Genomic DNA, 22,114 nt, shown 5'->3' with positions numbered 1-22,114 from the left:
GAAAACAGAAGAGCTATTTACCTAACTGATACTGGAAAGAAAGGTCCTGTTTTATGTTGTTTCTTTTTGATTGTACCAAACAGACGGATGTTTTCTATTTTTGATACAGTCCACGGTGTTTATGTAATTAAGTTGAACGTACCTTTGAGGTCTTGTATCCTGCACACTGCATAGTCAGAGCTACTGAGGCTAGAGAGGACTTTTAACACAATTCAGTGTGTCAACCCTTTCTATCTTCTGTGTGATTTTTGTCTCTCGTTGTTTCTTTATATATGACACTTAAATTTTTTTCCCCTATTGTGACCTCCCCGTTTTTCACTTTTATTGCCATGCACAATTAGATTTGCCCCTTCTGTTAATACGGGTGAAGTTTGCCTCTGTGCTTATTCTATAACATCAAACAACTCAAAACAATATTTAGAAAAAGAGAATCTATTATTTGTTCTGATATTGGTCTTACTAAAACTAAATATTTGCTGACCGTTTTGAAGCTGTGTTTTAATAAATCTTTGACGATCGTTTTCATTTGGAACACTAATTTGTTTGATTACTATGGTAATAGAAAAAAATGAAAACCTCTTCTAAGATAATCCTGTAATAAAAGTTAACAAAGGAAATGTTGCTAATCCCGAAAGACACTCGATCTTCACCGGTTTGTCACGAACAAGAAATAGCGGTTAATCACACCAAGTAGAAAATACCGCGCAAGTACTTCCTCTTCTGGCTTTTCTGGTTCAGAATAACTTGAAAAGGAAACTTGTCTTGGAACATTGCCAGAAGCAGTTGTTTATCCACGTAATTTTACATAGAAATAATAACTGAGTAATTTTTATAGCATTTACTCTTTTTTTTTCAGTGAAAACACAATACTTGTGAAATCGTATACGTTAATGGTTATTATTATTAAATTCATAATAGAAAGGTATTGTGACAAGTTTCTTTAACTTCGATTTAATGTATATCTCAATGAAAAACAATATTCTGATGTTTTTAAATCATCTCCACAGACAAGAACGTTGCTTGGTAAAAGAGAATGCCCTGGAGCCTGTGAGATCCCCTCCTTTACGTCTGCTAATTACACGTCAGTACGTACATCCGCATTGTTCACTTGGCCGAATCAACCTGTTTTGCAGTGTCATAGTTCAGGCGCATAACGATGGTGAAGCACCACCCTCATCAGCTGGTGAGTGCTAGAGTAAAGTTGGGAGGAAACTTCCTCAACCCTAACTAAGCTGTTCATATTAATAAATGGTTTCGATCCAGTTCGGGCAATGTAGATGTAAGTCAGTAGCACGTCAGGTAAGGCGTTTCAGGTTGCGGCCGCCACACGACACTTGCTACCGTTACACGCCGCGGGCAGAGTGCAGAAGAAGGATGGAAAGCAGTTGTGAGTGCTATGTGTGCACGCTAGTTTGTTCCAGCAGTGTTCTTGAAGCAGTAAATAGGAACGCGTTCATCATACATTACTCTTCGTCGATAATAATAATAATAAAGATTCAGTCTATGCAGTACATAAGAAAAAGCTTGTTATATTAAGTAGGTTAAAATTGAATTAATGATTTTGTTTTTCCATCAGCTATGTTTGAGCTTATCGTCTGAATTAACTGCAGGTTATATAGATGGTAATGGTGACAAATTATCGTCTGAATTAACTGCAGGTTATATAGATGGTAATGGTGACAAATTATCGTCTGAATTAACTGCAGGTTATATAGATGGTAATGGTGACAAATTTGATTCTGGGTCTACTTGTTAGATGTATTGTTCACTGCTTAAAACTCTTCTCCTTTAGCTAATTAGTTGAACATTTTCAAGAGGGGTAGATATCCAGGTTTTGCTGGCTTTTCTGCTAGGTTTACTTGGTTTTGTAATTAGTTACATGTAGAAAGATTCTTTGTCTGTCTTTCTTCTTGCATGTGGTTCATGTCTCACTGTGTTAGTGTTATTTAATTTTGCTATTTGTTTCTCTTCACTGACAGTTTGGCTGTTGTAGATACTTCGGTATTATAGTATTCGCTGTCCATTGTACTCCAGATTTATCTCCTTTGTTGACAGTTTCTTCTCGCTCTTAGTTGCGGTTTATATAAGTCTATTAATTCTTAAAATAGTTTCTTTACGCTTTAAAACTTAAATATATTACTGTGCGTTACGATGGTTCTGTTGTTAAATAAGAAATTTTTTTTTAGAACAAACAAATGAATTTAATGATGTGTACTCTCCCTGGTACGCGAGTATGTTTGTTGTGAAGACATTTGTGCAGCTGTGCTTGTTTTGAGATAATCAATGTTTTTCACTGCATATTTTTCTGTAGATTTAGACTATTAGTGTTATTTTGTGTCAGGTATTCATTTATAAGGTAAAATGTGACATTATCTTTTGTTTTGTTTTGTTAAGTTTTTGAGTTGGACTGTGACGACATAGATGTTGAAAGATAATTTGATTTTAGGAATTATGTTATCCCCAACTGTAAAAAATCTTTTTTCTTTTTCTTTTTTACTTGCAATTAACCACTCACTATGTCATTGAAGTTGTCGAAGCCCATACCTAATCTTTAATATTTACGGTAGGAGTGTATGATCGATCACTTCGGTCTGGTAATTATCAAGTTGTTTATGTCCCACGTTTTGGCTGCTGATGTATTGCTGTATTATCAGTATCCATACGTAGCCAGTCTTCTGCCATTTTGCTAGAAAGGCGGGTGTGATAAGTAATTAAACCTAAGTGATTGTACAGGTTATCTAGACAATGATTAATGTATCACGTCAATTCTGGTTATACTGTTGCAGTTTTCTAAAGACGTTAAACTAAATGAAAGCAGTAATCAAACATTTGTTTCTATTGGCAATGGCTGTGGAACAGTTTGCTTTGTTAAAAAAAAATCTTAAATTATTTGGTACACTAAGTCTTATATTGTGGGACCGAGCCTAAACAATACAGTGACCTCCTGTTTTGTATTAAATAATTCGATATTTATATTAAATAATTAAATAAAGTTATATCTAATAACAGTTTAAGTTCTTTTTTTTTGTAGTTTCGGTGCCAGAAATTTAGCGTATGTGTCGAAAGTCATTATTAAAAGCCGTAAAGTTGATATAAAGTCAATTTGTTACAGATACTATTATTATTGAGAGATACAGCATGGGCAGTGTTTGTACCAACCAACTCAGTGAATTTCTAATGAATAACAACACACAAAGAAGTTCAATAAACCGTATTAAGCCATCCACAGCAATGCACAGTATAAGAATATAAAGTAATAATCATTGGTTCCACTGATACTGAGGTATCTCGAGCTTATTAAAGTGCTTCCTACATTGTATGTTTGTGTGTGTGTGTGTGCATATATAAAAGAAACATTAGAGTCTGATGAGGTTTTTCATATGGAATTGCTACTAGAGCGCAAAATCTTTTTAGAATTTAGACACTTGACGTCACGTTACTTTGGATAAGTTATTTTGATCTTCCTTCCTTAATATTTTTATTTTAAATTCTGGGAAGTTTCTTAAGATTGGTTAACTTAATAAGGAAGGTTCAGTATAAAAACGCTGTTTTTAAACAGACAAAATTTGTCAAGAGTCTATAATATTACATGTATCAAGCCTCATATTACATAGATTCTGTAAGGTTAGTTTTACTCTAACTCAGTTTATCTGTAGCCTATAGTTTCGACCAGACACAATTCATTTAGTCTGTAATGTTAAATCTTTATCAGTTTGATTTTAGGCCCGGCATGGTCAAGTGGTTAAGGCACTCGATTCGTAATCTGAGGGTCGCAAGTTCGAATCCCCGTCACATCAAACATGCTCGCCCTTTCAGCTGTGGGGGAGTGTTATAATGTATCAGTCATTGGTAAAAAAAAGTAGCCCGAAAGGTGGCTGTGGGTGGTGATGACTAGCTGCTTTCCCTCTAGTTTTAAACTGCTAAATTAGAGACGGCTAGCGCAGATAGCCCTCGTGTAACTTTGCGCGAAATTCAAAACAAACAAACATATTAATTTCATCCAATATTCTAACCCTTTGGTTTTTCTCTACAAACGACGTATGCCTATCGAAGCTTGTCAAACATTTTATGTTACTTCGAACAAAGACCGTCTTATACGGATATTGCTAAATTTATTATTTCTTTAGTGTTTTCGTTTTGAACAGTGTTGAAACAATATAAGTAATTATCTGTTGTCATTATCATTGTTAAGATAACTTAAATACCACGATTAAAACAATATAAATTCCACGGTTATATTAACAATGTCAAAACGGCCTAATTAACTAACCATATGATTATTAACAATATTAAAATAAGATAATTAACCATTTCTTAAACGGAGTTACAACGAGCAAAGAGGGTAACATTTATTAATCCTGTGTCAATATTTTTGATCAACTAACCATAAATTAAAAATGATGACGAACCATTTAGAAGGAGTTTGTTTACCAGTCATAAACACCAGCAGGTATCAAATATATATGTCGTAAAGTTCTTAGAATGTTCTCTCCAGTAGAGTTTTATTGAGGATAAATGACCAACATAAAATCAAACCTTGTTATCTAATGTTAAAAATAAAGAAGATAATCAGACATACGTGCCTCGTAATGATCCTCAACTGTAAATATAAGGGTTTATAACGGTAAAATTCGGAATTTTGTATTTGCAGTGGACTTATTAACAAGCGTATTAAATAAAAACACGTAGTGTGTATGTTGTAGTAAGTGTGACGCGCTACACGAGCCAACAACTTGGCAGTTTCGATACACCCTTTCATCAGTTTCAAAGTTTCTGTGACCTAATGTTTTTTGATGGGTTTCTTTGAACCCTATATTAATTGAAATACCATTAAAAGAGTATCAACGCTGTTTTCCGTTTTGTGACTACAGACCAGAACGCACGTATAATTTCATACAATGACAGCCATATTAAACACATATTTAATATTTATATTTGTTCATATAAGTTACTTATATGAACAAAAAATTGCTTCAGATTAAGAACTCGTCTTTATACGTATCGACATTTACAAATTGTTATATTAAATATTTCTCTTCCTTTGGGTGGCACAATGTTTAAGGCATTTCACAAACTCGTTACATTGAACTATGCCAGGTAAAACCATTTCATGAAGAATGGGAGGGAGCTATGATGATTGCAATAAGGTTTTATAGAACAAAACCGTACATTGTTAACGGTATAGGTATATATACCGCATTTATAGTTATTTTATTTTGTTTAAAAATACGTCTAATAAATTGTTGGACTCAAAGGTGCTTGGGTATTCAAGCCCTGTAAGCCCATTTATTAATCTGGTCCTGACAAAAATCTCTCCTGGACAGTAGCATGTGAAAGATAAGAGATAAATCTGAAATGCTGTTTCCACATGTCTAAATAGACAACTTCAGAGGAAAGGAAAAAAGCTTATAAACCTTTCTGTTTGAAGAAGTCTGTTCATGTTTATCTTGTTACCTTTATTCGGGTGTAAACTATATATTACCTGAAAACTGCTAAGTTATAAGATAGCATTCCAAATATTGTTTCAATAAAAAACACCTTTACTGTTGGTTTTTTCTCATTTCTTAATAAACCCACTATTCAGTTAAAAATGCACGAAAGCTCGGCCTTCAGTGAAAATCTAAAGATTTTGATCGTATACTATTTTTAACCTTTTATATATAATGAACTCGTTTTGTATCGTTTAATAAAAAATAAAACTTGATATGTTTTAATGACCATTTGATTAAAAAGTTAGAGAAATTTCAGCTTTTTAATTTATTGTCGCCTCCTCTCTATGTGGAAACTCGGCCGAACGGTGACTCTGCAGAACGGTGGGCACATTACGTACCTACGTTGTAAAATTAAAAAAAAAGTAAGAAAACTCACTATGTGAATTAATTTATCCAAAAATATTTCAAACGTTGAAAAATTATGATCCTACTTGAGAGCTAACTCCAACTGGAAATCTAATATATATTAAATAATTTCTCGCTGAGAGAATCATAATCCTGGGCCCGGCGTGGCCAGGTGGTTAAGGCACTCGACTCGTAATCTGAGGTTCGCGAGTTCGAATCCCCATTACACCAAGCATGCTTGCCCTTTCAGCCGTGGAGGCGTTATGATGTTATGGTCAACCCCACTATTCGATGGTAAAAGAGTAGCTCAAGAGTTGGTGGTGAGTGCCTTTCCTCTAGTCTTACACTGCTAAATTAGGGACGGCTAGCGCAGATAGCCCTCGCGTAGCTTTGTGCGAAATTCAAAACAAATCAGATTTGTTTGTTTGTTTTTTGACCGTCACATTATAACGCCCCCACGGCTAACAGGGCGATCATGTTTGGCGCGACATGGATGCGAACCCGCGACTCTCAGATTACGACTCGCCGCCATGCCGGCCCTAATAAATCAGGTGTCACAGCTTTCCAGTTTTCTCTAATTTAGGCCGTCCATCTCGCATCTCTTCTGTTTGTTTGACGTAATTCAAAACAAAAAAAGAGTATTTTTAGCAAACGGTTCATAGGGATGTCTTTAAATTTTTTTTTTTTTTAAAGCTCATGTAGTGCAACTTATGCATGTATTTGGACACAGGGTAGGAAATAAGTAACATGTGGAGAAAAAGACATTTATATCATTGTTAATAAAATATCTTCTGATTCAGTGACATACAATTGAAAACATTTCATTTGTGGAAGTGTACTCAATTCAGTAACAATACAGAGATTTATGGAAATAAGTTATGACATGAAGAGCATTATCTGCTCGTTGCCGCTTGAAATTTAAAAAGTGTGTTTTTCTTATAGCAAAGCCACAAAGGGCTATCTGCTCAGCCCACCGAGGGGAATCGAACCCCTGATTTTAGCGTTGTAAATTCGGAGACATATACCGCTGTACTAGCGGGGGGGGGGCTGAAATTTTAAAAGAAAGAAGAAGATATTGATGAAGTCGCATGTCGTGTCACTGTATTGTCAAGATTTAAATTATGTTTAAAAATATACCAGTTTTACAGGTTATTCTTCAGCTCTACCTATATACGTAAAAAGCAGAGCAAACTGCGATTTTCTAACCGCAATTGTTTTAACTTAGTTTTTATAAGCAATACCACAAACCGATATTGACCTACTTTGAAGTGAAATACTCGCTACCTAACGAAATTAGGTTTTGAGGTTACACAATTCGAAAACGTGATCTCGTTCTTAGATAGGTTAAGGAGGAAAGACATAATCAGATTATTTTTCTATCTGCACCCTTTATATTTATGTAAGTGCTTTTCTGAAAATACATTGAGCTTGATACATAGATAGCTCGTAAATACACTGTTATAACGAGCTAGTTTGCACCTTTCTTGAAGAGTAAACAAATAAATATATTATTCACACATTTATAAAGTGTTTGTTTGTCTGTAGTTAAGCACAAAATTATGCAATGGGCTATTTGTGCTCTGCCCACCACGGGTAACAAAACCTGGTAGAATTCTAGTATCGTAAATCCGCATACACGTACATACTGCTGTGCCACTGGGAAGTATTTTATAACGTGCTTATGTACCATAGTGATTCCTTGCATATGAATTTCAAAAAATGAATTAGGAAACTCCTGATATATTTTATCACATCATAGGATGTAATTTTCTTTTTCATTTTTTTTAGGCTTGACTTCTAGCATTTCTTATTATGGTACAAAACTTGGAAAGTTTAACACATATTTCCATGACGTGGTAGGAGACGTCTATGCTGTAGACGAGAAGACTCTCTTCATCAAGGGATTTACCTATGATGGAGCCGGACCTGGTGGGTATATAATTATTCTTACCTTCAGGTTTATTACAAAAATATTTAGTACTAATTTCTTCTTTTCACTCTATTTCTAGGACTTAAAATATTCAAACTTTTAAAATTCGGCAATTTACTAATTATTTTTGCAGTATTTTTACAGTTTTAACCCCGTGTTTAAAAGGCATGCTTCCCGTAAGTAATCAGATTATTATTTCAGATTTATGGACAAAAGTTATGTATCGATAGAACACGTTTGGATAGAATATAGCAGCACTTACTAACTGTGAAAGGTTAGACTCCTATATAAGTTTGACTCTTTTACTCATGTGTGGAAAGGATGATGTTGTCCATATACAAACAGGAGAACAATACAGTGTTAGATATGTGTGAGTAATGTACTCTTATAGGTGTGACGTCACGATTAATTATCCACATGCTGTTATCAATGTGTAGACATGAATCTACAATCCATATGCTGTGACCTATTTGTATCACAAATCAGTAGGAATTTTTGCTGTTACATTTGTCGACACCATGTTATTATCCGGACATGAAGATGTAATAATAGAATATATTTACTAGTATGTGAGCAGAGCACTTCTATACATGCGTTGACAGTATAAGTAACCCAATTTACGAAGGAAATAATATTCATATAATATAGATAGGATATAATTCGTATAGATATGTTAAAAGACTGTGTTCGAATAAGCTATATCTACCCAACTTTGCAGAAGCTGGTTTGACCCATGTGATGAATATATATTTGGTTTGCATGGGAACAGTTCTTGTTTGATGAACATTAGGTGAACTCAATAGATGAAAGCGATGTAAAACCGTTACTTTTTATACAACTCAGTTATTGAAGAATCTCTTGGGTTAAAAGGATTGTTCATTCATAAAAGAGATATATATATCAAACAATACTTATCTAATCTTTTCGTCACACACACAAACATATAAGCGTATATATATATATAACTAGCTACTTTTAACGAGATAGTCACCTTAGAGACTTTTTATATTTACACTGGGATTAATTCTAGGACAACGAAACAGATTTTTCTACGTTTATAATGGACAGGATAACAAAGTTATTTCTTTTTCACCTTTCTTAACCTATTATTATACCGACATTCAAATGCATAAAATATATAATATAATTAAAATCTAAAACTTAAAAATTAGTTTTAAAGGGTAAACGCATATCAAGTCAATATTTTAAGTTTAAAATGCTCAATAAACTACACAGTAATTATTTATACCTAATTACTTGATTTATGAATGCCTACCACAGTTTTAACAAAATGACTTGAAACTGCGTGTAGAGACTTTTGGCTTCTACAGTACACACGAATACATTTTTGCGAGATGATCGGGTTTGGTTTGAATTTTGCGGAAAGCTACACGAGGGGTATTAGCGCTAGCCGTCCTTAATTTTACAGTGTAAGACTAGAGGGAAGGTAACTAGTCATCACCACCCACCGCCAACTCTTGGGCTACTCTTTTACCAACGAATAGTGGGATTGACCGTCACATTATAATGCCTCCACAGCTGAAAGGGCGAGCATGTTTGGTGTGATAAGGATTCGAACCCGCGATCCTCAGATTACGAGTCGAGTGCCTTAACCATCTGGCCATGCCGAGCCATGGGGGTTGGGCAGAAAGGGACTTGGAACTTTTCGGATTGTCAAGTTTGGTTGAATAGAATAACATGAAAATTGTTATTAATATGTAAGGAACCATTTAAAACAATAGATATTAGATATTTTCAATTGTTAGTGTCATGTGGTAGTCAAATAAGTTTTGAAATATCTCAAGACTGAGACAATAGATTTATTTGAGCACTGGTGTTGATACACAAATAATCGTTAAAATAAAAATTTACGTTTATATATTTTTAAATGTGTTATTGGACCTCTCTAACTATGACCAATGGGGCTTTTGAGGGAATTTTAGGGTTTGCTCGAGAATTTTTATGGATATTTTATATAGCATATAGACATATGTTTATATAAAAATTACTTTGGTAATAAATAAACTCCAAAAAGTATTAACGCTAAATTCACGTTTTACATTTTGTTTTCTTTTATCGTTTCATTTACCCTGACAAAATAAAATTACGAAAAATGAGACTCTCTTATGCTGTTAAACAAATTTTCTATGCATTCATTCTTTATAAACAAAAGCTAAACACCCACATTTCTTGCATTAATTTTTGTTTGCATGATTTGGATTTTTTTTAACTATACACTTACAAATTCTTATTTTCATATTTTTAACACGTTGATATTTAATTTGGCATACTAAAAAGAAAGTATGTCATTATTATAAAAGTTTTTTATAAGTAAAAAGAATACATAAAAATAATTCTTGATTGTTTTTTTACCGGTTTCTTAGATGCTTTTTTTTGGGCGGGATCTACTGATCGGCCTGATCCTACTGGTTTCATCATACCGGATGAAAATGGCCTGTAAGTTTGGTTTTTAATTGATTGTACTTTTGTGCTTTTTTAAGTATTTGGTTATCATGATAATACAATATACTATGACCGATAAGCATATTCTTAAAAAATAAATGTGCACCCAGTATGCAAGAATGTATAGAATTAGACTTAAAATAAATAAAAAATGCAGTTTTAAATTTGCAGTTCAACAAATGTTGAGAGTTCACATTATACAGCATAAATATATTTAAATAAACAATAAACAAACATTGTATTAAGTAAAATAGAATTTAGTTAGGATTATTAATTTAGTAGAAATAAACCTGATAAAATCAAACTATGCAGAACTAAACTAGATCAGGCTAAGCTAGACATGATTGAAGTAAGTTAGGCTCAAGTTATTAAACTAGTGAGATTAAAATGAATAGGGTTAAACTAGATACAATTAACCCTTCGAAGATGAAAATAGACGCATTTAACCTTGTTGAAATTAGACAGAATTAAATAAGATTAAACTAGTATGTATTAAAGTATACTGGATTGAAATAACAGAATTAAATAAGATTGGTACGTTTTAAAACATTCTAGAGTAGCATTTATATATAAAACTTAATATTTCTCTGTTTGTTTATTCTTCGTTTGAAAGTCCAAAAACGACATTTTTTTATTGATATATGCGTTTATTACACCCTTGTGCAAATTAACTGAAACAAATGGTCATTTTACAGTATTTTCAGCATGGCGTCCGGTGTAGGCTCGTTGGACCCGCTGATTTCCTTTAATAGTCATTTTTTTACACAGACGGCGTCATTAGCTGTGTTTTTTTGGGATATATGACGAAATTTTGAGGAATATTACGTCATTCGAAATTGCGTTAGAAGGGCAAGGAGACCAGTCAAAAAACAACTTCTTACCAACTCAATGAAGAAAAAACGGTATCCATGGGGTCTGAAATACAAGAACTGGACGTAAGAACAATGCAGGAAGGCGTTATTCAGTGACGAGACTCATTTTTTTGTACAGAGTCAAAGAAGTCTGCATGTTCGCAGATCTCCAGGTGAGAAACTTCGAGAATCTCACATCAATCAGTTCGTAAAACATCCCTTGAAGAAGATGTTTTGGGGCTGTTTTAGCTGCTATGGCATCGGAGGCTTATATATCGTAGAAGGTATGATGCGAGGACCACAGTGCATCGAAGTTTTGCAGAGAAGAGTCGTTCCAGAATTGAAAAAGAGATTTCCAGATGGATCTGGCATTTTTCAGCAAGATCTGGCTCCGTCCTACACATCGAAACTTGTGAAGAATTTTATGACTAAAACGCGAATAAAGGTGCTGGACTGGCCTGGAAACTTTCTGGACTTAAATCCTATTGAAAATCTTTGGGCAATTTGTAAAGAAAGACTTCGGGGAAAAGACTGTATTACGAAAGATAAGCTAATTGATGCCATAATTGAGGTGTGGTACTGCGATCCAAAAATTAGTAAAGATTGCAGTCAACTCGTGGACTCGATGCCAAGGCGGATTAATGATCTTCTGAAATATAAAGGTGGTCATATCATGTATTAATTTGTGAGTAATTTTTGGATTCTCAGAAATAAAACGCAAAAACTTGAAAAAATCATAATTTTCCGTCTTGTTTCAATTAATTTGCACAAGGGTGTATCTGCTAGCCGAGGAGGTAATTTTATTGTTAAAATATTCATCACATGAATAAATTCTACGCAGACTTGATATTTTTGGTAAGTTTAAGTTAACGTTTAGTTTAGAATCTAGCATTATATAGGCCTATTTAGTTATAGATAATTAATTATACATATGCTAATACATTCATCTATTTAACCTCACCACACACACACAAAAATTCATGCAGAATTAGAACGGTATGTGTGAAAGAGCAACTAATAGGCCTACCCTACAAAATAAAATTATGCTGTTTGCCATAAAACAGACTATGTGAAAAAAAGTAAGGCTTACATTATATTTGGTTGTCCAGAAATATGTCGTTTTTGAGCTGCGAAGTTTTGAAAAGTATATAAACCAGTGTTGTAAAACATGCTTTAATCAAAGTAAGCACCATTTGCTTCAACACATTTTTGCCAACGTATAACGATGCTGTTTATGCTCCTGCTATAGAAATCAGAGTTTCTATGGTAAATGAACTCCCTGAAAGCTTCTTCTGCAGCTGTTTGGTTTTGAGGGCATTTATTGTATAAAAAGTTGTCAAAGTACTTGAAAAAAATGAAAATGAAAAAGGCCTGGGGAATAAGGTGGGTGAGGCAGAGTTTCGATTTCCAATTCGTTCAATTTTTGGGGCGTCATCCTTAACACGTCTCGTAACGCCGATTTTGTTGATCTTCAGGCAGCTCATGCAGAACCCACTTATCCAATTTTTTTCGTCTTTTCAATCGCACTCAGGTGGTTGGCAATGCTTGATTTGCTTGTGCCGTGTTTTTCTGCAAGGGCCTGTCTCAACTTCTTCTCTTAATGTGTTTTCATCTAAGGATGGCTTCCTTCCACGACCTTCGTGGTCTTCAAGACTTTCATCTTCATGTCGAAACCTTTGGAACCAACGCTAAATTGTACGATCAGTAACAGATCCATGGCCGAATGCCTGGTTGATGTTCCGTGTAGTTTCGGTAGCTTTTCGTCCAAGTTTGAAGTCGTAGAGAAAAATCAGACGAAAATCCTTTTTTGTCCATGCTGCCTTGGAGGTTGCGAAACGTACTCTGAGTAGAGTTGAAGCAGCAGACAGTTAAGACACCTTGTAAGCTACAAACGTTGGATTAAACCAATTAACAAATGATAAGTTACGTTATTCAATATTCAGGTTCCAAATGTCACCGTGAGAATTCCGACATCTATTTCTGGACAACCTAATAATATTATTGTGTAAAATGAGAATAAAGTCAAGTCAGCAAATGTATTTTATTCTACCGTTTTTTTTTCTCTCTCCAGATGGTCCAATAGTTGGAAGTGTTTTTTTTTTTCTTTTGATGTATTATAAAGTACAATACTGTACTTTGTTTGTAGATATTTTAAACATCAATGCCATGATGTCTATATGGTATCACATTCATAAAAATATATTAATTTTACATTAAAGCAAGTTCAGCATAATATTAAATACATATTTACATTTGAAAATTTAATATTTGAGGATGCATTACCGTGAACGGGTTGGAGAGAGCTAGACTAATCCTGTTCACCAGAACGAGTATTTATTTGTATAAGATAATTCCTCATAGGGACCTATTTATCCTGAAGGAAAAAAAAGTGGTTTGTGAGGAAGTCCTGATTTAAAACACATTCGTAGTTTATTTTCAAAATGACACCTAAAACTGGTTTATGTATAAATTTACAAAATATTTCTACCTATCGAGCGGTAAACAGAGAGAGCAGGTATTTGTTTTCGAAAAGCTGGGCAACACCGTGTAACGCTACTAGTTAGTCTGGTACAAAATGAACAAATAGTTTTATGATATTACATACAATTTTTTAGTAAATATAACTTTCCCATATGAAAATGACACTTGGAAAAAGTCCTTTTTAAATGATATATATTCATATTTTCTTGTCTGCTTGTAGTATTAACACCTTCTAGTATGAATGTTTAAAGACTTTCAAGAATGTTTGCTTGAAATACATACAAAGTTCAAACGTGCTCGTTCTTTTAAGTTAAATGCATGTGGGTATTTTATTTTAAAGCTAAACATTTCTTTAGCCTGCTATGAAATCAACGACTTCCAGAGTTGTCTATTGATCTGTTTATCTGACCGTCTAGCTTTAACTTCTAATTCGTCTGGTAGACAGAATGGGCTTATGTTTGTGACGTCATCTCTCCCTACATTTAGTGTATTGATTAATTGTGACTGTTTGTTAAAGAAATAACGTAACGTTTCAACCGTTTGTTTTGATATTCCACACGTCTATCAGTCTGTTCAGTCAAAAGTTTAATCTGTTTTCGTATTCATCTTTTAACCACTCGTTTTCCATTTCGTCTCCGAATCTATTTATCTATTAAAATAATTTTGTTTAGTACATGCAGAAATATCTTTATCAGTCTATTTGTCCGTCTGTTCCTCCAACTTTTAAATGCATTTTTTAACTTTTAATTCGTCCTTCTGATAGTTAAGCACTTTATTTATTAGTCGTATTTTGTATACACATGAAAACTCTTTCATAATTTTTCGCTACCGTCGAACTACTAATTGCCGTCCATAAATCCGTTTAATTACTTATCTTTCCATCTACCAGAGGCTAAAAGTTTCTAATACTTCTGTATTTTAAAGTCTTGTTTGCTGCACTCACGCAATATTATGCATTTGTCACTGTAACAAGTTGTTGCTAAGGGTAGCAAAACCGCAAACCTTCTGAAGGTTGATTAAAGTACATATGCCTACTTGAGATGCAGTGGTAGGTTTGACATGGCTGTGGCCAAATGCGCTTCCTCTTTTTTATGAGAACACTTGTTGATTCCAAGGGGTTTTATGTTTCGTGAACAACTTTTCAGTGTACATACAATACAGAATGGCTTGTCTTTTCAAAGTCTATTGGCTGTTAGGGTAATAAACGCTTTGACGGCGAGTCTTTCCGTCTGAATAGAGAATTTCAACGGTTCTCTTGTATCTTTTGCTTCTAAGTCGTTTAATAATTTTTTGCACTGCGAATATTCTTCCTTGAAATTGGCTGTAGCGTTTATTTTTTCCAGCCAGAAGGCTCTCCTGATACTATTCCACTGTTTCAATTATAAATTCCCGTGTCACATGCAAGCCCTTTTAGCCGTAGGGGAGATATAATGTGACGTTCAATCCCACTATTCACTGGTAAAAGGGTAGTCCAAGAGTTGGCGGTGGGTGGTGATGACTAGCTGCCTTCCCTCTAGTCTTAAACTGTAAAATAAGGGATGGCTAGCACACATAGCCCTCGTGCAGCTTTGCGCGTAATTCAAAAACAAACAAACAAAGAAGCACTTATAAATTACAAGAACTTATAAATAAAACTATAGAAGAATGTAATATGATAATATGCTTCCTACGTCCAATGTTGACGAAGCTTTTCGCTCAGTACCATAGTTCATCACGCCAGCTGTGATGGGTGCTATTAATGGTCGAGATGCTATTTGTGTCATCAATTTCTTGAACAATAATTTCTCAGTATAAACTATATTAAGCAAGAAGAATGTAATTTTTATCAGTTTATTTAGTTCATTACCAATCAGAATAAGGTTTACGATTTGTAACATCAAATTATTATTCCTTTTCACATCAGATTATTTATTATTAATATTACATATTTATTTTGCTCAAAATTGATTTTACTTGTAATCTAGAAAAGCTCTTGAAACATTAAGCTAATCTTGACCTGCATGGCGTCACGAAACACATTTATAACAACACAACATTGCACTATCATGTGCAAAGCATTCTTAGAAACTGAGATTACTCTTTCCTCTGTTATTGCCTTGTCTCAACTTATATGGGACAGCGATAAGTCTACGGATTTACATTGCTTAAGTACGGGCTTAAAGTTATTATGCTTATATTTTATCCACTTTCTAATCTTACGTTATTAAACATCTGTTCTGTTCATTTCATTATTTTATAACTTATATTTTAATATCAAAATAATATTTTTTAAACAAACACAATTTTGAACTTAAAGTCACACGTCGTTTGTACTGTAAGAAAACACGCAAAACTTATGTTACTATAGTTGCAATAGTAAGTTTTTGTGCTAGTTCACACAACTGTGTTGCGGAACACAGTCTGTATTGTTGTGAAAAAACAAACAAACTCTTTCGTGTTAACTTACATCACAATTTTATGTAATGTGTATTCTTAAACATCTATGATCACAAAAAAAAATGTTTTCCTATAATTAAAATGCCTTCCAGTGGCTTAGCGGCTAGTCTTCGAGTTTAGAGTGTTAAAAGTTTGGTTTCAATACTTGTAGTGCGAGTTGGCAGTGGGTGGTGATGACTAGCTGCCTTCCCTCTAGTCTTACACTGCTAAATTAGGGACGGCTAGCACAGATAGCCCTCGAGTAGTTTTGTGCGAAATTCCAAAACAAACAAACTTGTAATGCGCAGATAAGCCATTGCGTAGCTTTGTGCTTAACTACAAATAAACTTTTATTATTAAATATATTTTCTTCTATCCTGTCTATTTTTTTTATCATATTCTGTTTAATCATCATTTCTTTCCCTTTTGTTTCCTTAAATATTTTGGGTTTGTTACACACTTTTCCTCTCAAATTAAGGAGTCTTTTTGTTGCAGCAGTGACCAGTACAGGTTACGTAACGGCGTTCCTAATTTCTCAAGTGCTTTGCATGTGTATATATTTCACGATATAAAAGGAAACACGTACACGGCGTTTATAAAGCACGCTCCATCTTAAAGACGATTATACCTTAAAACATTTTTTCATAACAGAAGAACATTTGAAAGCATATGTTTTATCCAGTGAAGTCTGAGGTTTTAAAACGTATTACAAAACCACACTGTATTCTGTATCTTTTCTTACGTATTACAAAACCACACTACATTCTATATTTTTCTTACGTTTTACAAAACCACACTGTATTCTGTATCTTTTCCTTACGTATTACAAAACCACACTGTATTCTGTATGTTTTTCTTACGTATTACAAAACCACACTGTATTCTGTATCTTTTTCTTGCGTATTACAAAACCACACTGTATGCTGTATCTTTTTCTTGCGCATTACAAAACCACGCTGTATTCTGTATTTTTTTCTTGCGTATTACAAAATCATACTGTATTCTGTATCTTTTTCTTGCGTATTACAAAACCACACTGTATTCTGTATATTTTTCTTACGTATTACAAAACCACACTGTATTCTGTATCTTTTTCTTACGTATTACAAAACCACACTGTATTCTGTATGTTTTTCTTACGTCCCTGTTATTGCTCTTCTTTCTCTGTCTTTCAACAGGATTCTCAGTGATTCAGCGGTAATCTTGTCGGCTCAAAAAAAAAAAAAAAAAATCGAAATTCGATGCTCACTGAGCACAGCGTAGACGGCGAGTTCTATAGTTGTACGCGTAAACGAAACACAGAGACGAGCCATTTCGGTATACCAGACTGGTGATTTATAGACAAATAAATAGTACCCAGCTTCGCACGACTCTACTCTCAAAACAATGAAACTGTTCCACTTGGCCGCGAAAGTATGAAACTATTCCACTTGGCCGCGGGAGTCCATTAAAGGACAAATCTATAGTAATAGCGCACGAGGATCTGTAAACAGCCAATAGAAATGAGTAACATTAATGTAAGATAGGGATCTTGCTGTCATTTTACTTAGAGATAGGTATCCGCATGATACGGTATGGCAATTTTCGAAACGTGCCAAAAATACGTTCAATAAAGTTTACGTGATGAAACTTTGTAGAATGGACGGCAACTGCCTATTGTAGAGACACAAGTGTAGATGACGACGTTTCGAAAGTCTTCAAGACGAAAAAGGCGGAAGACTTTCGAAACGTCGTCATCTACACTTATGTCTCTACAACAGGCAGTTGCCGTCCATTCTACAAAGTGTCATCATGATTACTCTGCCTAAAAAATCTATCAAAGAAAGTTTACGTGTCTCAATAAGTTTTTGATGAAGGTTTATTTTCCTAGAACACGTAGGTTTAAAGATATAACCATTTGTGTTAAAGAATTTATCATTTAGCGTAAGAATATGCTAAAGGAGTTTAATTTGGAAGAAAGTGACATTTATGACGAACAATTAAGAACAAGGATTTGTGCAGATAATAAAAATTACAATCATTTGTAACTACTTATAGTCTTTTATAGCAAATATTTTACATGTTATAACGTATAAACTTTATAACTTGTAACTCTTCGGCCATTCGGAATAAATAGCGGAATAATCATGAATAATATGGTGAGTACTGTGGTTTAAAAGTAAATAGTTATAAACTTTTTTGTTTTAAATATGATGGATTATGTACTCTGTGCCCACCAAGGGGGATTGAAACCTAGGTTATAGCCTTAGAGTGAGAAGTAACCGCGGAACTACTAGGACAATAGCGAGTTATATAACATTTGTAAATGTACTTATGCACTTATTGAAAGATACATAGTATATATTTTTTATTGTTGTTTCTAAAGGTGTGCTTTGTAGTTTTCAAGCTTTTACTTTCTATTAGAATCAAAGGTAATTACATTAACACCGTTGTATTCCAGCACACAACCTCTTAAGGACTATAGTAATCAAAACCTGGTTCTAAAACTTCCTGATGGGAAAACTCTGAAGGACATACGTTGGTTGGCTGTTTGGTGCAGGAAGTTCAGAGTAAGTTTGGTAAACTGTAAACAAATCATCATAACCAATATTTTCTAACAACGTAATTTTTCCTTTCTACTTCCTAAATCTCTGGTAAACTGTAAACAAATCATCATAACCAATATTTTCTAACAACGTACTTTTTCCTTTCTACTTCCTAAATCTCTGGTAAACTGTAAACAAATCATCATAACCAATATTTTCTAACAACGTACTTTTTCCTTTCTACTTCCTAAATCTCTGGTAAACTGTAAACAAATCATCATAACCAATATTTTCTAACAACGTAATTTTTCCTTTCTACTTCCTAAATCCCTCAACAGTGACTGTTTCAATCCTTGATTAATTTTATAACTAATAGCTGTTTAAAGTTAGCCCATAAAATACTATTAAACCGTTTTAACACCACACACCTGTCAAAGAGGACGGATATGAAAACAGTATAGTGTAGAAACAACACAGTTCTCTGGGATATGTAATTGTTTAGTACAATTCTTCTAAAAACATCAGTAAATCAACACCACAACGTTTATAGAATACCGTAAAATGAATCCTGGAACAAAAATGTGAGCAGCCATTGGAGTGGTAATTTTAATCAAAGTAGATGCAATCAGTTTAAACATAAAGAAGAGTAAAGTGAAGAAAGTTACCTCAAACATTTGATGTTTCATTTCTATACATATTAAAGTATGTAACATCCAGAAGAGAGGGAACTACTTCTCTTTTAGACACATTAATGTTGACTGCTGTTTATCGCTACCTATATAAAATAAAGATAATTAAGTTGAGCTTGTTTGAAGCTTGACATGTTTTACTTACTATGCAGGCATCTTTCATGTATACCTTTTGAAAAAGTGAAAGATTCACTCAGTAGCTCCTAAGGGTAGTTTACATCCTCGAATCTTTCAGGGATCATGACTTTTCTATACGTTTTCACGTTGAAGCTAAACAGTGCAAAAACTGTATTCACATATATATATACATATATATATAATTTCAAATAATTAGGGCAAAATCAGAAGACAAAAGTAGTTGCGTTTGTTTATATACAAAAAAATAAAAATAAAACTAGGACACAAAGTACTTGTCTCACATGTGTCTTACATGAACTAATCCTGCGTACTATAGCTTGCTTGAGAGCCAGACGACATCAGATGTGATTTTGCAGTGAAAGAGCGTAAGCACATGGAACGGCACTTCAACCGCACGCCTAAAAAGATATAAAATATTATCATACTTCGGCTCACGGGCTGCTCACACCCTCAGTCATAGTTTGGTTTTGTGTAAACGATCAGCAGATAAGTGTCTAAACCTGCGAGTCGATTGAGATAACGTTCACAGTTTATAATTTACATGTTTTAAAATATTTTTATAAAATTCATTCACTAATCGTTATCACGTATGAACTAAATTAAAATTAAATATATATCATGTGTAAGATTAATATAAATTGGTAAGATGAAGGACATTATAAACAATATAAACGTATTGGAAGTAAAACATTATACACAAAATGAAAACATAGCAGGAGGAAAATGTTACAAAGAAAAAGGAAAACAACTATTTGATAACTTTTACAGAATAGATGTAAGACATTACAATATTGTGAAGAAAAGAAGTAAGATAAAAACGAATCATAAATGGAACATAAGTAAGCTGAACAAAACTGAAGTGAGATATCGTAAGCAGAACATAAATATAAGTAGAGTAAAGGTGAAATAAGATATATTAAATAAAATATTAAGAAACACACAGGTAAGAATGAATATAGAGATAGAAATATTATCTTATTAAGTGTGATTTATGGATGTGCAATTATTATTGCTTTAAGATAACAGAGTATTTAGTTGTTATGTTTATTATGTAGGCTAACTTTGGAGATATCTTCGTGGACAACAAAATTGAACTTCCAAGGTCAGCCAAGATTGGCCCATTGACTCAAACATCACATGGAGTATCATCTGAGCCAATCATGGTCATGGACGCCCAGACCTTCATTGTTCCTAACTTTAAATACGACGGACAGGGACCTGGTAGGAAACTATATAGATCTGGAAAAGGGGTCGAAAGGGCGCTTAGTTACAATCAACAACTTCGTGCCGTGCCCTTTCTAGACAATCGCTATTCTTCCGACCTAAATCACGCCCCTTTTCGAGGTTACCGTGGAAACAGTCGAACTGCTAATTTCACCAACACTTCCTTCAAACCTCAGCAATATAATTAAACCACATTCAAACGCTGAATTTCACTGATTATATGCTCTTGATAACAGCTTTGTATATGTCCAAATCTCTAAAATTGAAAATACCATAAAGTAGAACTCTACTTTATAAAATATTCCCCACACTAGTGATCGAATTTAGCAAACATAAGTAACGGTTTCTTTAAGAAAAATAAGGAACAAAAATCATTAAAGGTATTGAAAAGATGGATACAAAAAATTTATATTTTTACACTTGTACTATATACAGAGAGAAAGAGAGAGATTCATTTTTTTAAATGCATGTTTACATCTTCTTATTTCCGCTTCGATAAACCTTGAAAAAGCTCTTTAATACAAGCTTTACGATCTCTCTTTTTATAACAGTTACCGATTCTTGAAGTTTTGTCCTGAAGGTTTGCGACATATTATTTTAAGAATAACTCAGTTTAATATTAATACACTTGTTTCATAGCAATGATGATATCTATAACTGCTCGAAAGAACAACTTTGATTATACATAAATACATGTTAGCCCTACAAGACAGTTTTATGAAATATACAATAACTAACATAGGTACTCTGAAAACAAAACACTAGCTTAAAATATCACAAAAATCTAGTGATTTAAATGGCTACTAAGATCAATGAAAATAAATCACTCATAAAATGCGTGCTTACTGAAAACATCAACAAATTCAACGTATTTAACTGCTTCCAATTAATGAAATTTCGCGATTATTGAAGTTATATTTTTGTTCAAATATATGTTCACACTATTTCTCATGGACTCATTCGTACAAATACTGTATTTTCATGAACATTTTCCAGATTTTTGTTATTTCGTGTTTCCTTTTCATACACATTTTCCACATTTTACTTTTGCTTCGAATTTTGCTTTTTAAAACTTGTATAAGTTTCCTGCGTTTCTTTATTGCATTTGGACATATGTGTAAATGTTTTCTTTTTTTATACATTTTCTATATTTCTATCTTTCACACAAAGGTGTATCCAAATTTTTCATTCTCTTACATGTCCTTAGGTTTTGTTATTTCATATGGACACACCAATCAAATGTCTCATTATCGTAACAGCACAGGAGTTTCAGAAGTAAATATATTCGTATTCAATACAATACGATATCAGATTTATTTGTAAAGTAAATAATAATGTTCTAAAACGACTTTTTTTACAAAGTATAATGGATATTTATAATCAAATCATGTTTATAAATGGTAAGTAAATAATTAGAAAAGACAAAACGATGTCTTGACAGGAAACAGCTACAGTAATATAATTGTTACAAAAAGAAGGAAGTGCTGCTTGTGAAACTGTATGCATGATGATGCATGTTTCCAGTTTTATATTTGTATACGTATTTGATATTATTGCCAGC

At 33.5% G+C, this 22,114-nt stretch overlaps 1 protein-coding gene across 3 annotated transcripts in view; it reads left to right on the top strand.

The window, feature by feature from the left end:
* Positions 1 to 22,114, top strand: part of LOC143229119 (protein Skeletor, isoforms B/C-like) — an 83,476-nt gene that overhangs the window by 23,642 nt on the left and 37,720 nt on the right. For all 3 annotated transcript variants that reach the window (XM_076460968.1, XM_076460967.1, XM_076460969.1), the window contains 4 exons: positions 7,626 to 7,766; positions 10,152 to 10,224; positions 18,418 to 18,526; positions 20,385 to 20,550. In XM_076460968.1, the coding sequence (XP_076317083.1) occupies positions 20,490 to 20,550 (61 nt within the window). In that variant the 5' untranslated portion in view covers positions 7,626 to 7,766; positions 10,152 to 10,224; positions 18,418 to 18,526; positions 20,385 to 20,489. The remainder of the gene's footprint in view (positions 1 to 7,625; positions 7,767 to 10,151; positions 10,225 to 18,417; positions 18,527 to 20,384; positions 20,551 to 22,114) is intronic.

The sequence above is a fragment of the Tachypleus tridentatus genome, chromosome 10, assembly GCF_004210375.1.
Source record: "Tachypleus tridentatus isolate NWPU-2018 chromosome 10, ASM421037v1, whole genome shotgun sequence".
NCBI classification, from domain to species: domain Eukaryota; kingdom Metazoa; phylum Arthropoda; class Merostomata; order Xiphosura; family Limulidae; genus Tachypleus; species Tachypleus tridentatus.
Note: the sequence above shows the minus strand (reverse complement) of the source record. Positions and strands in the feature narration are given on the sequence as shown.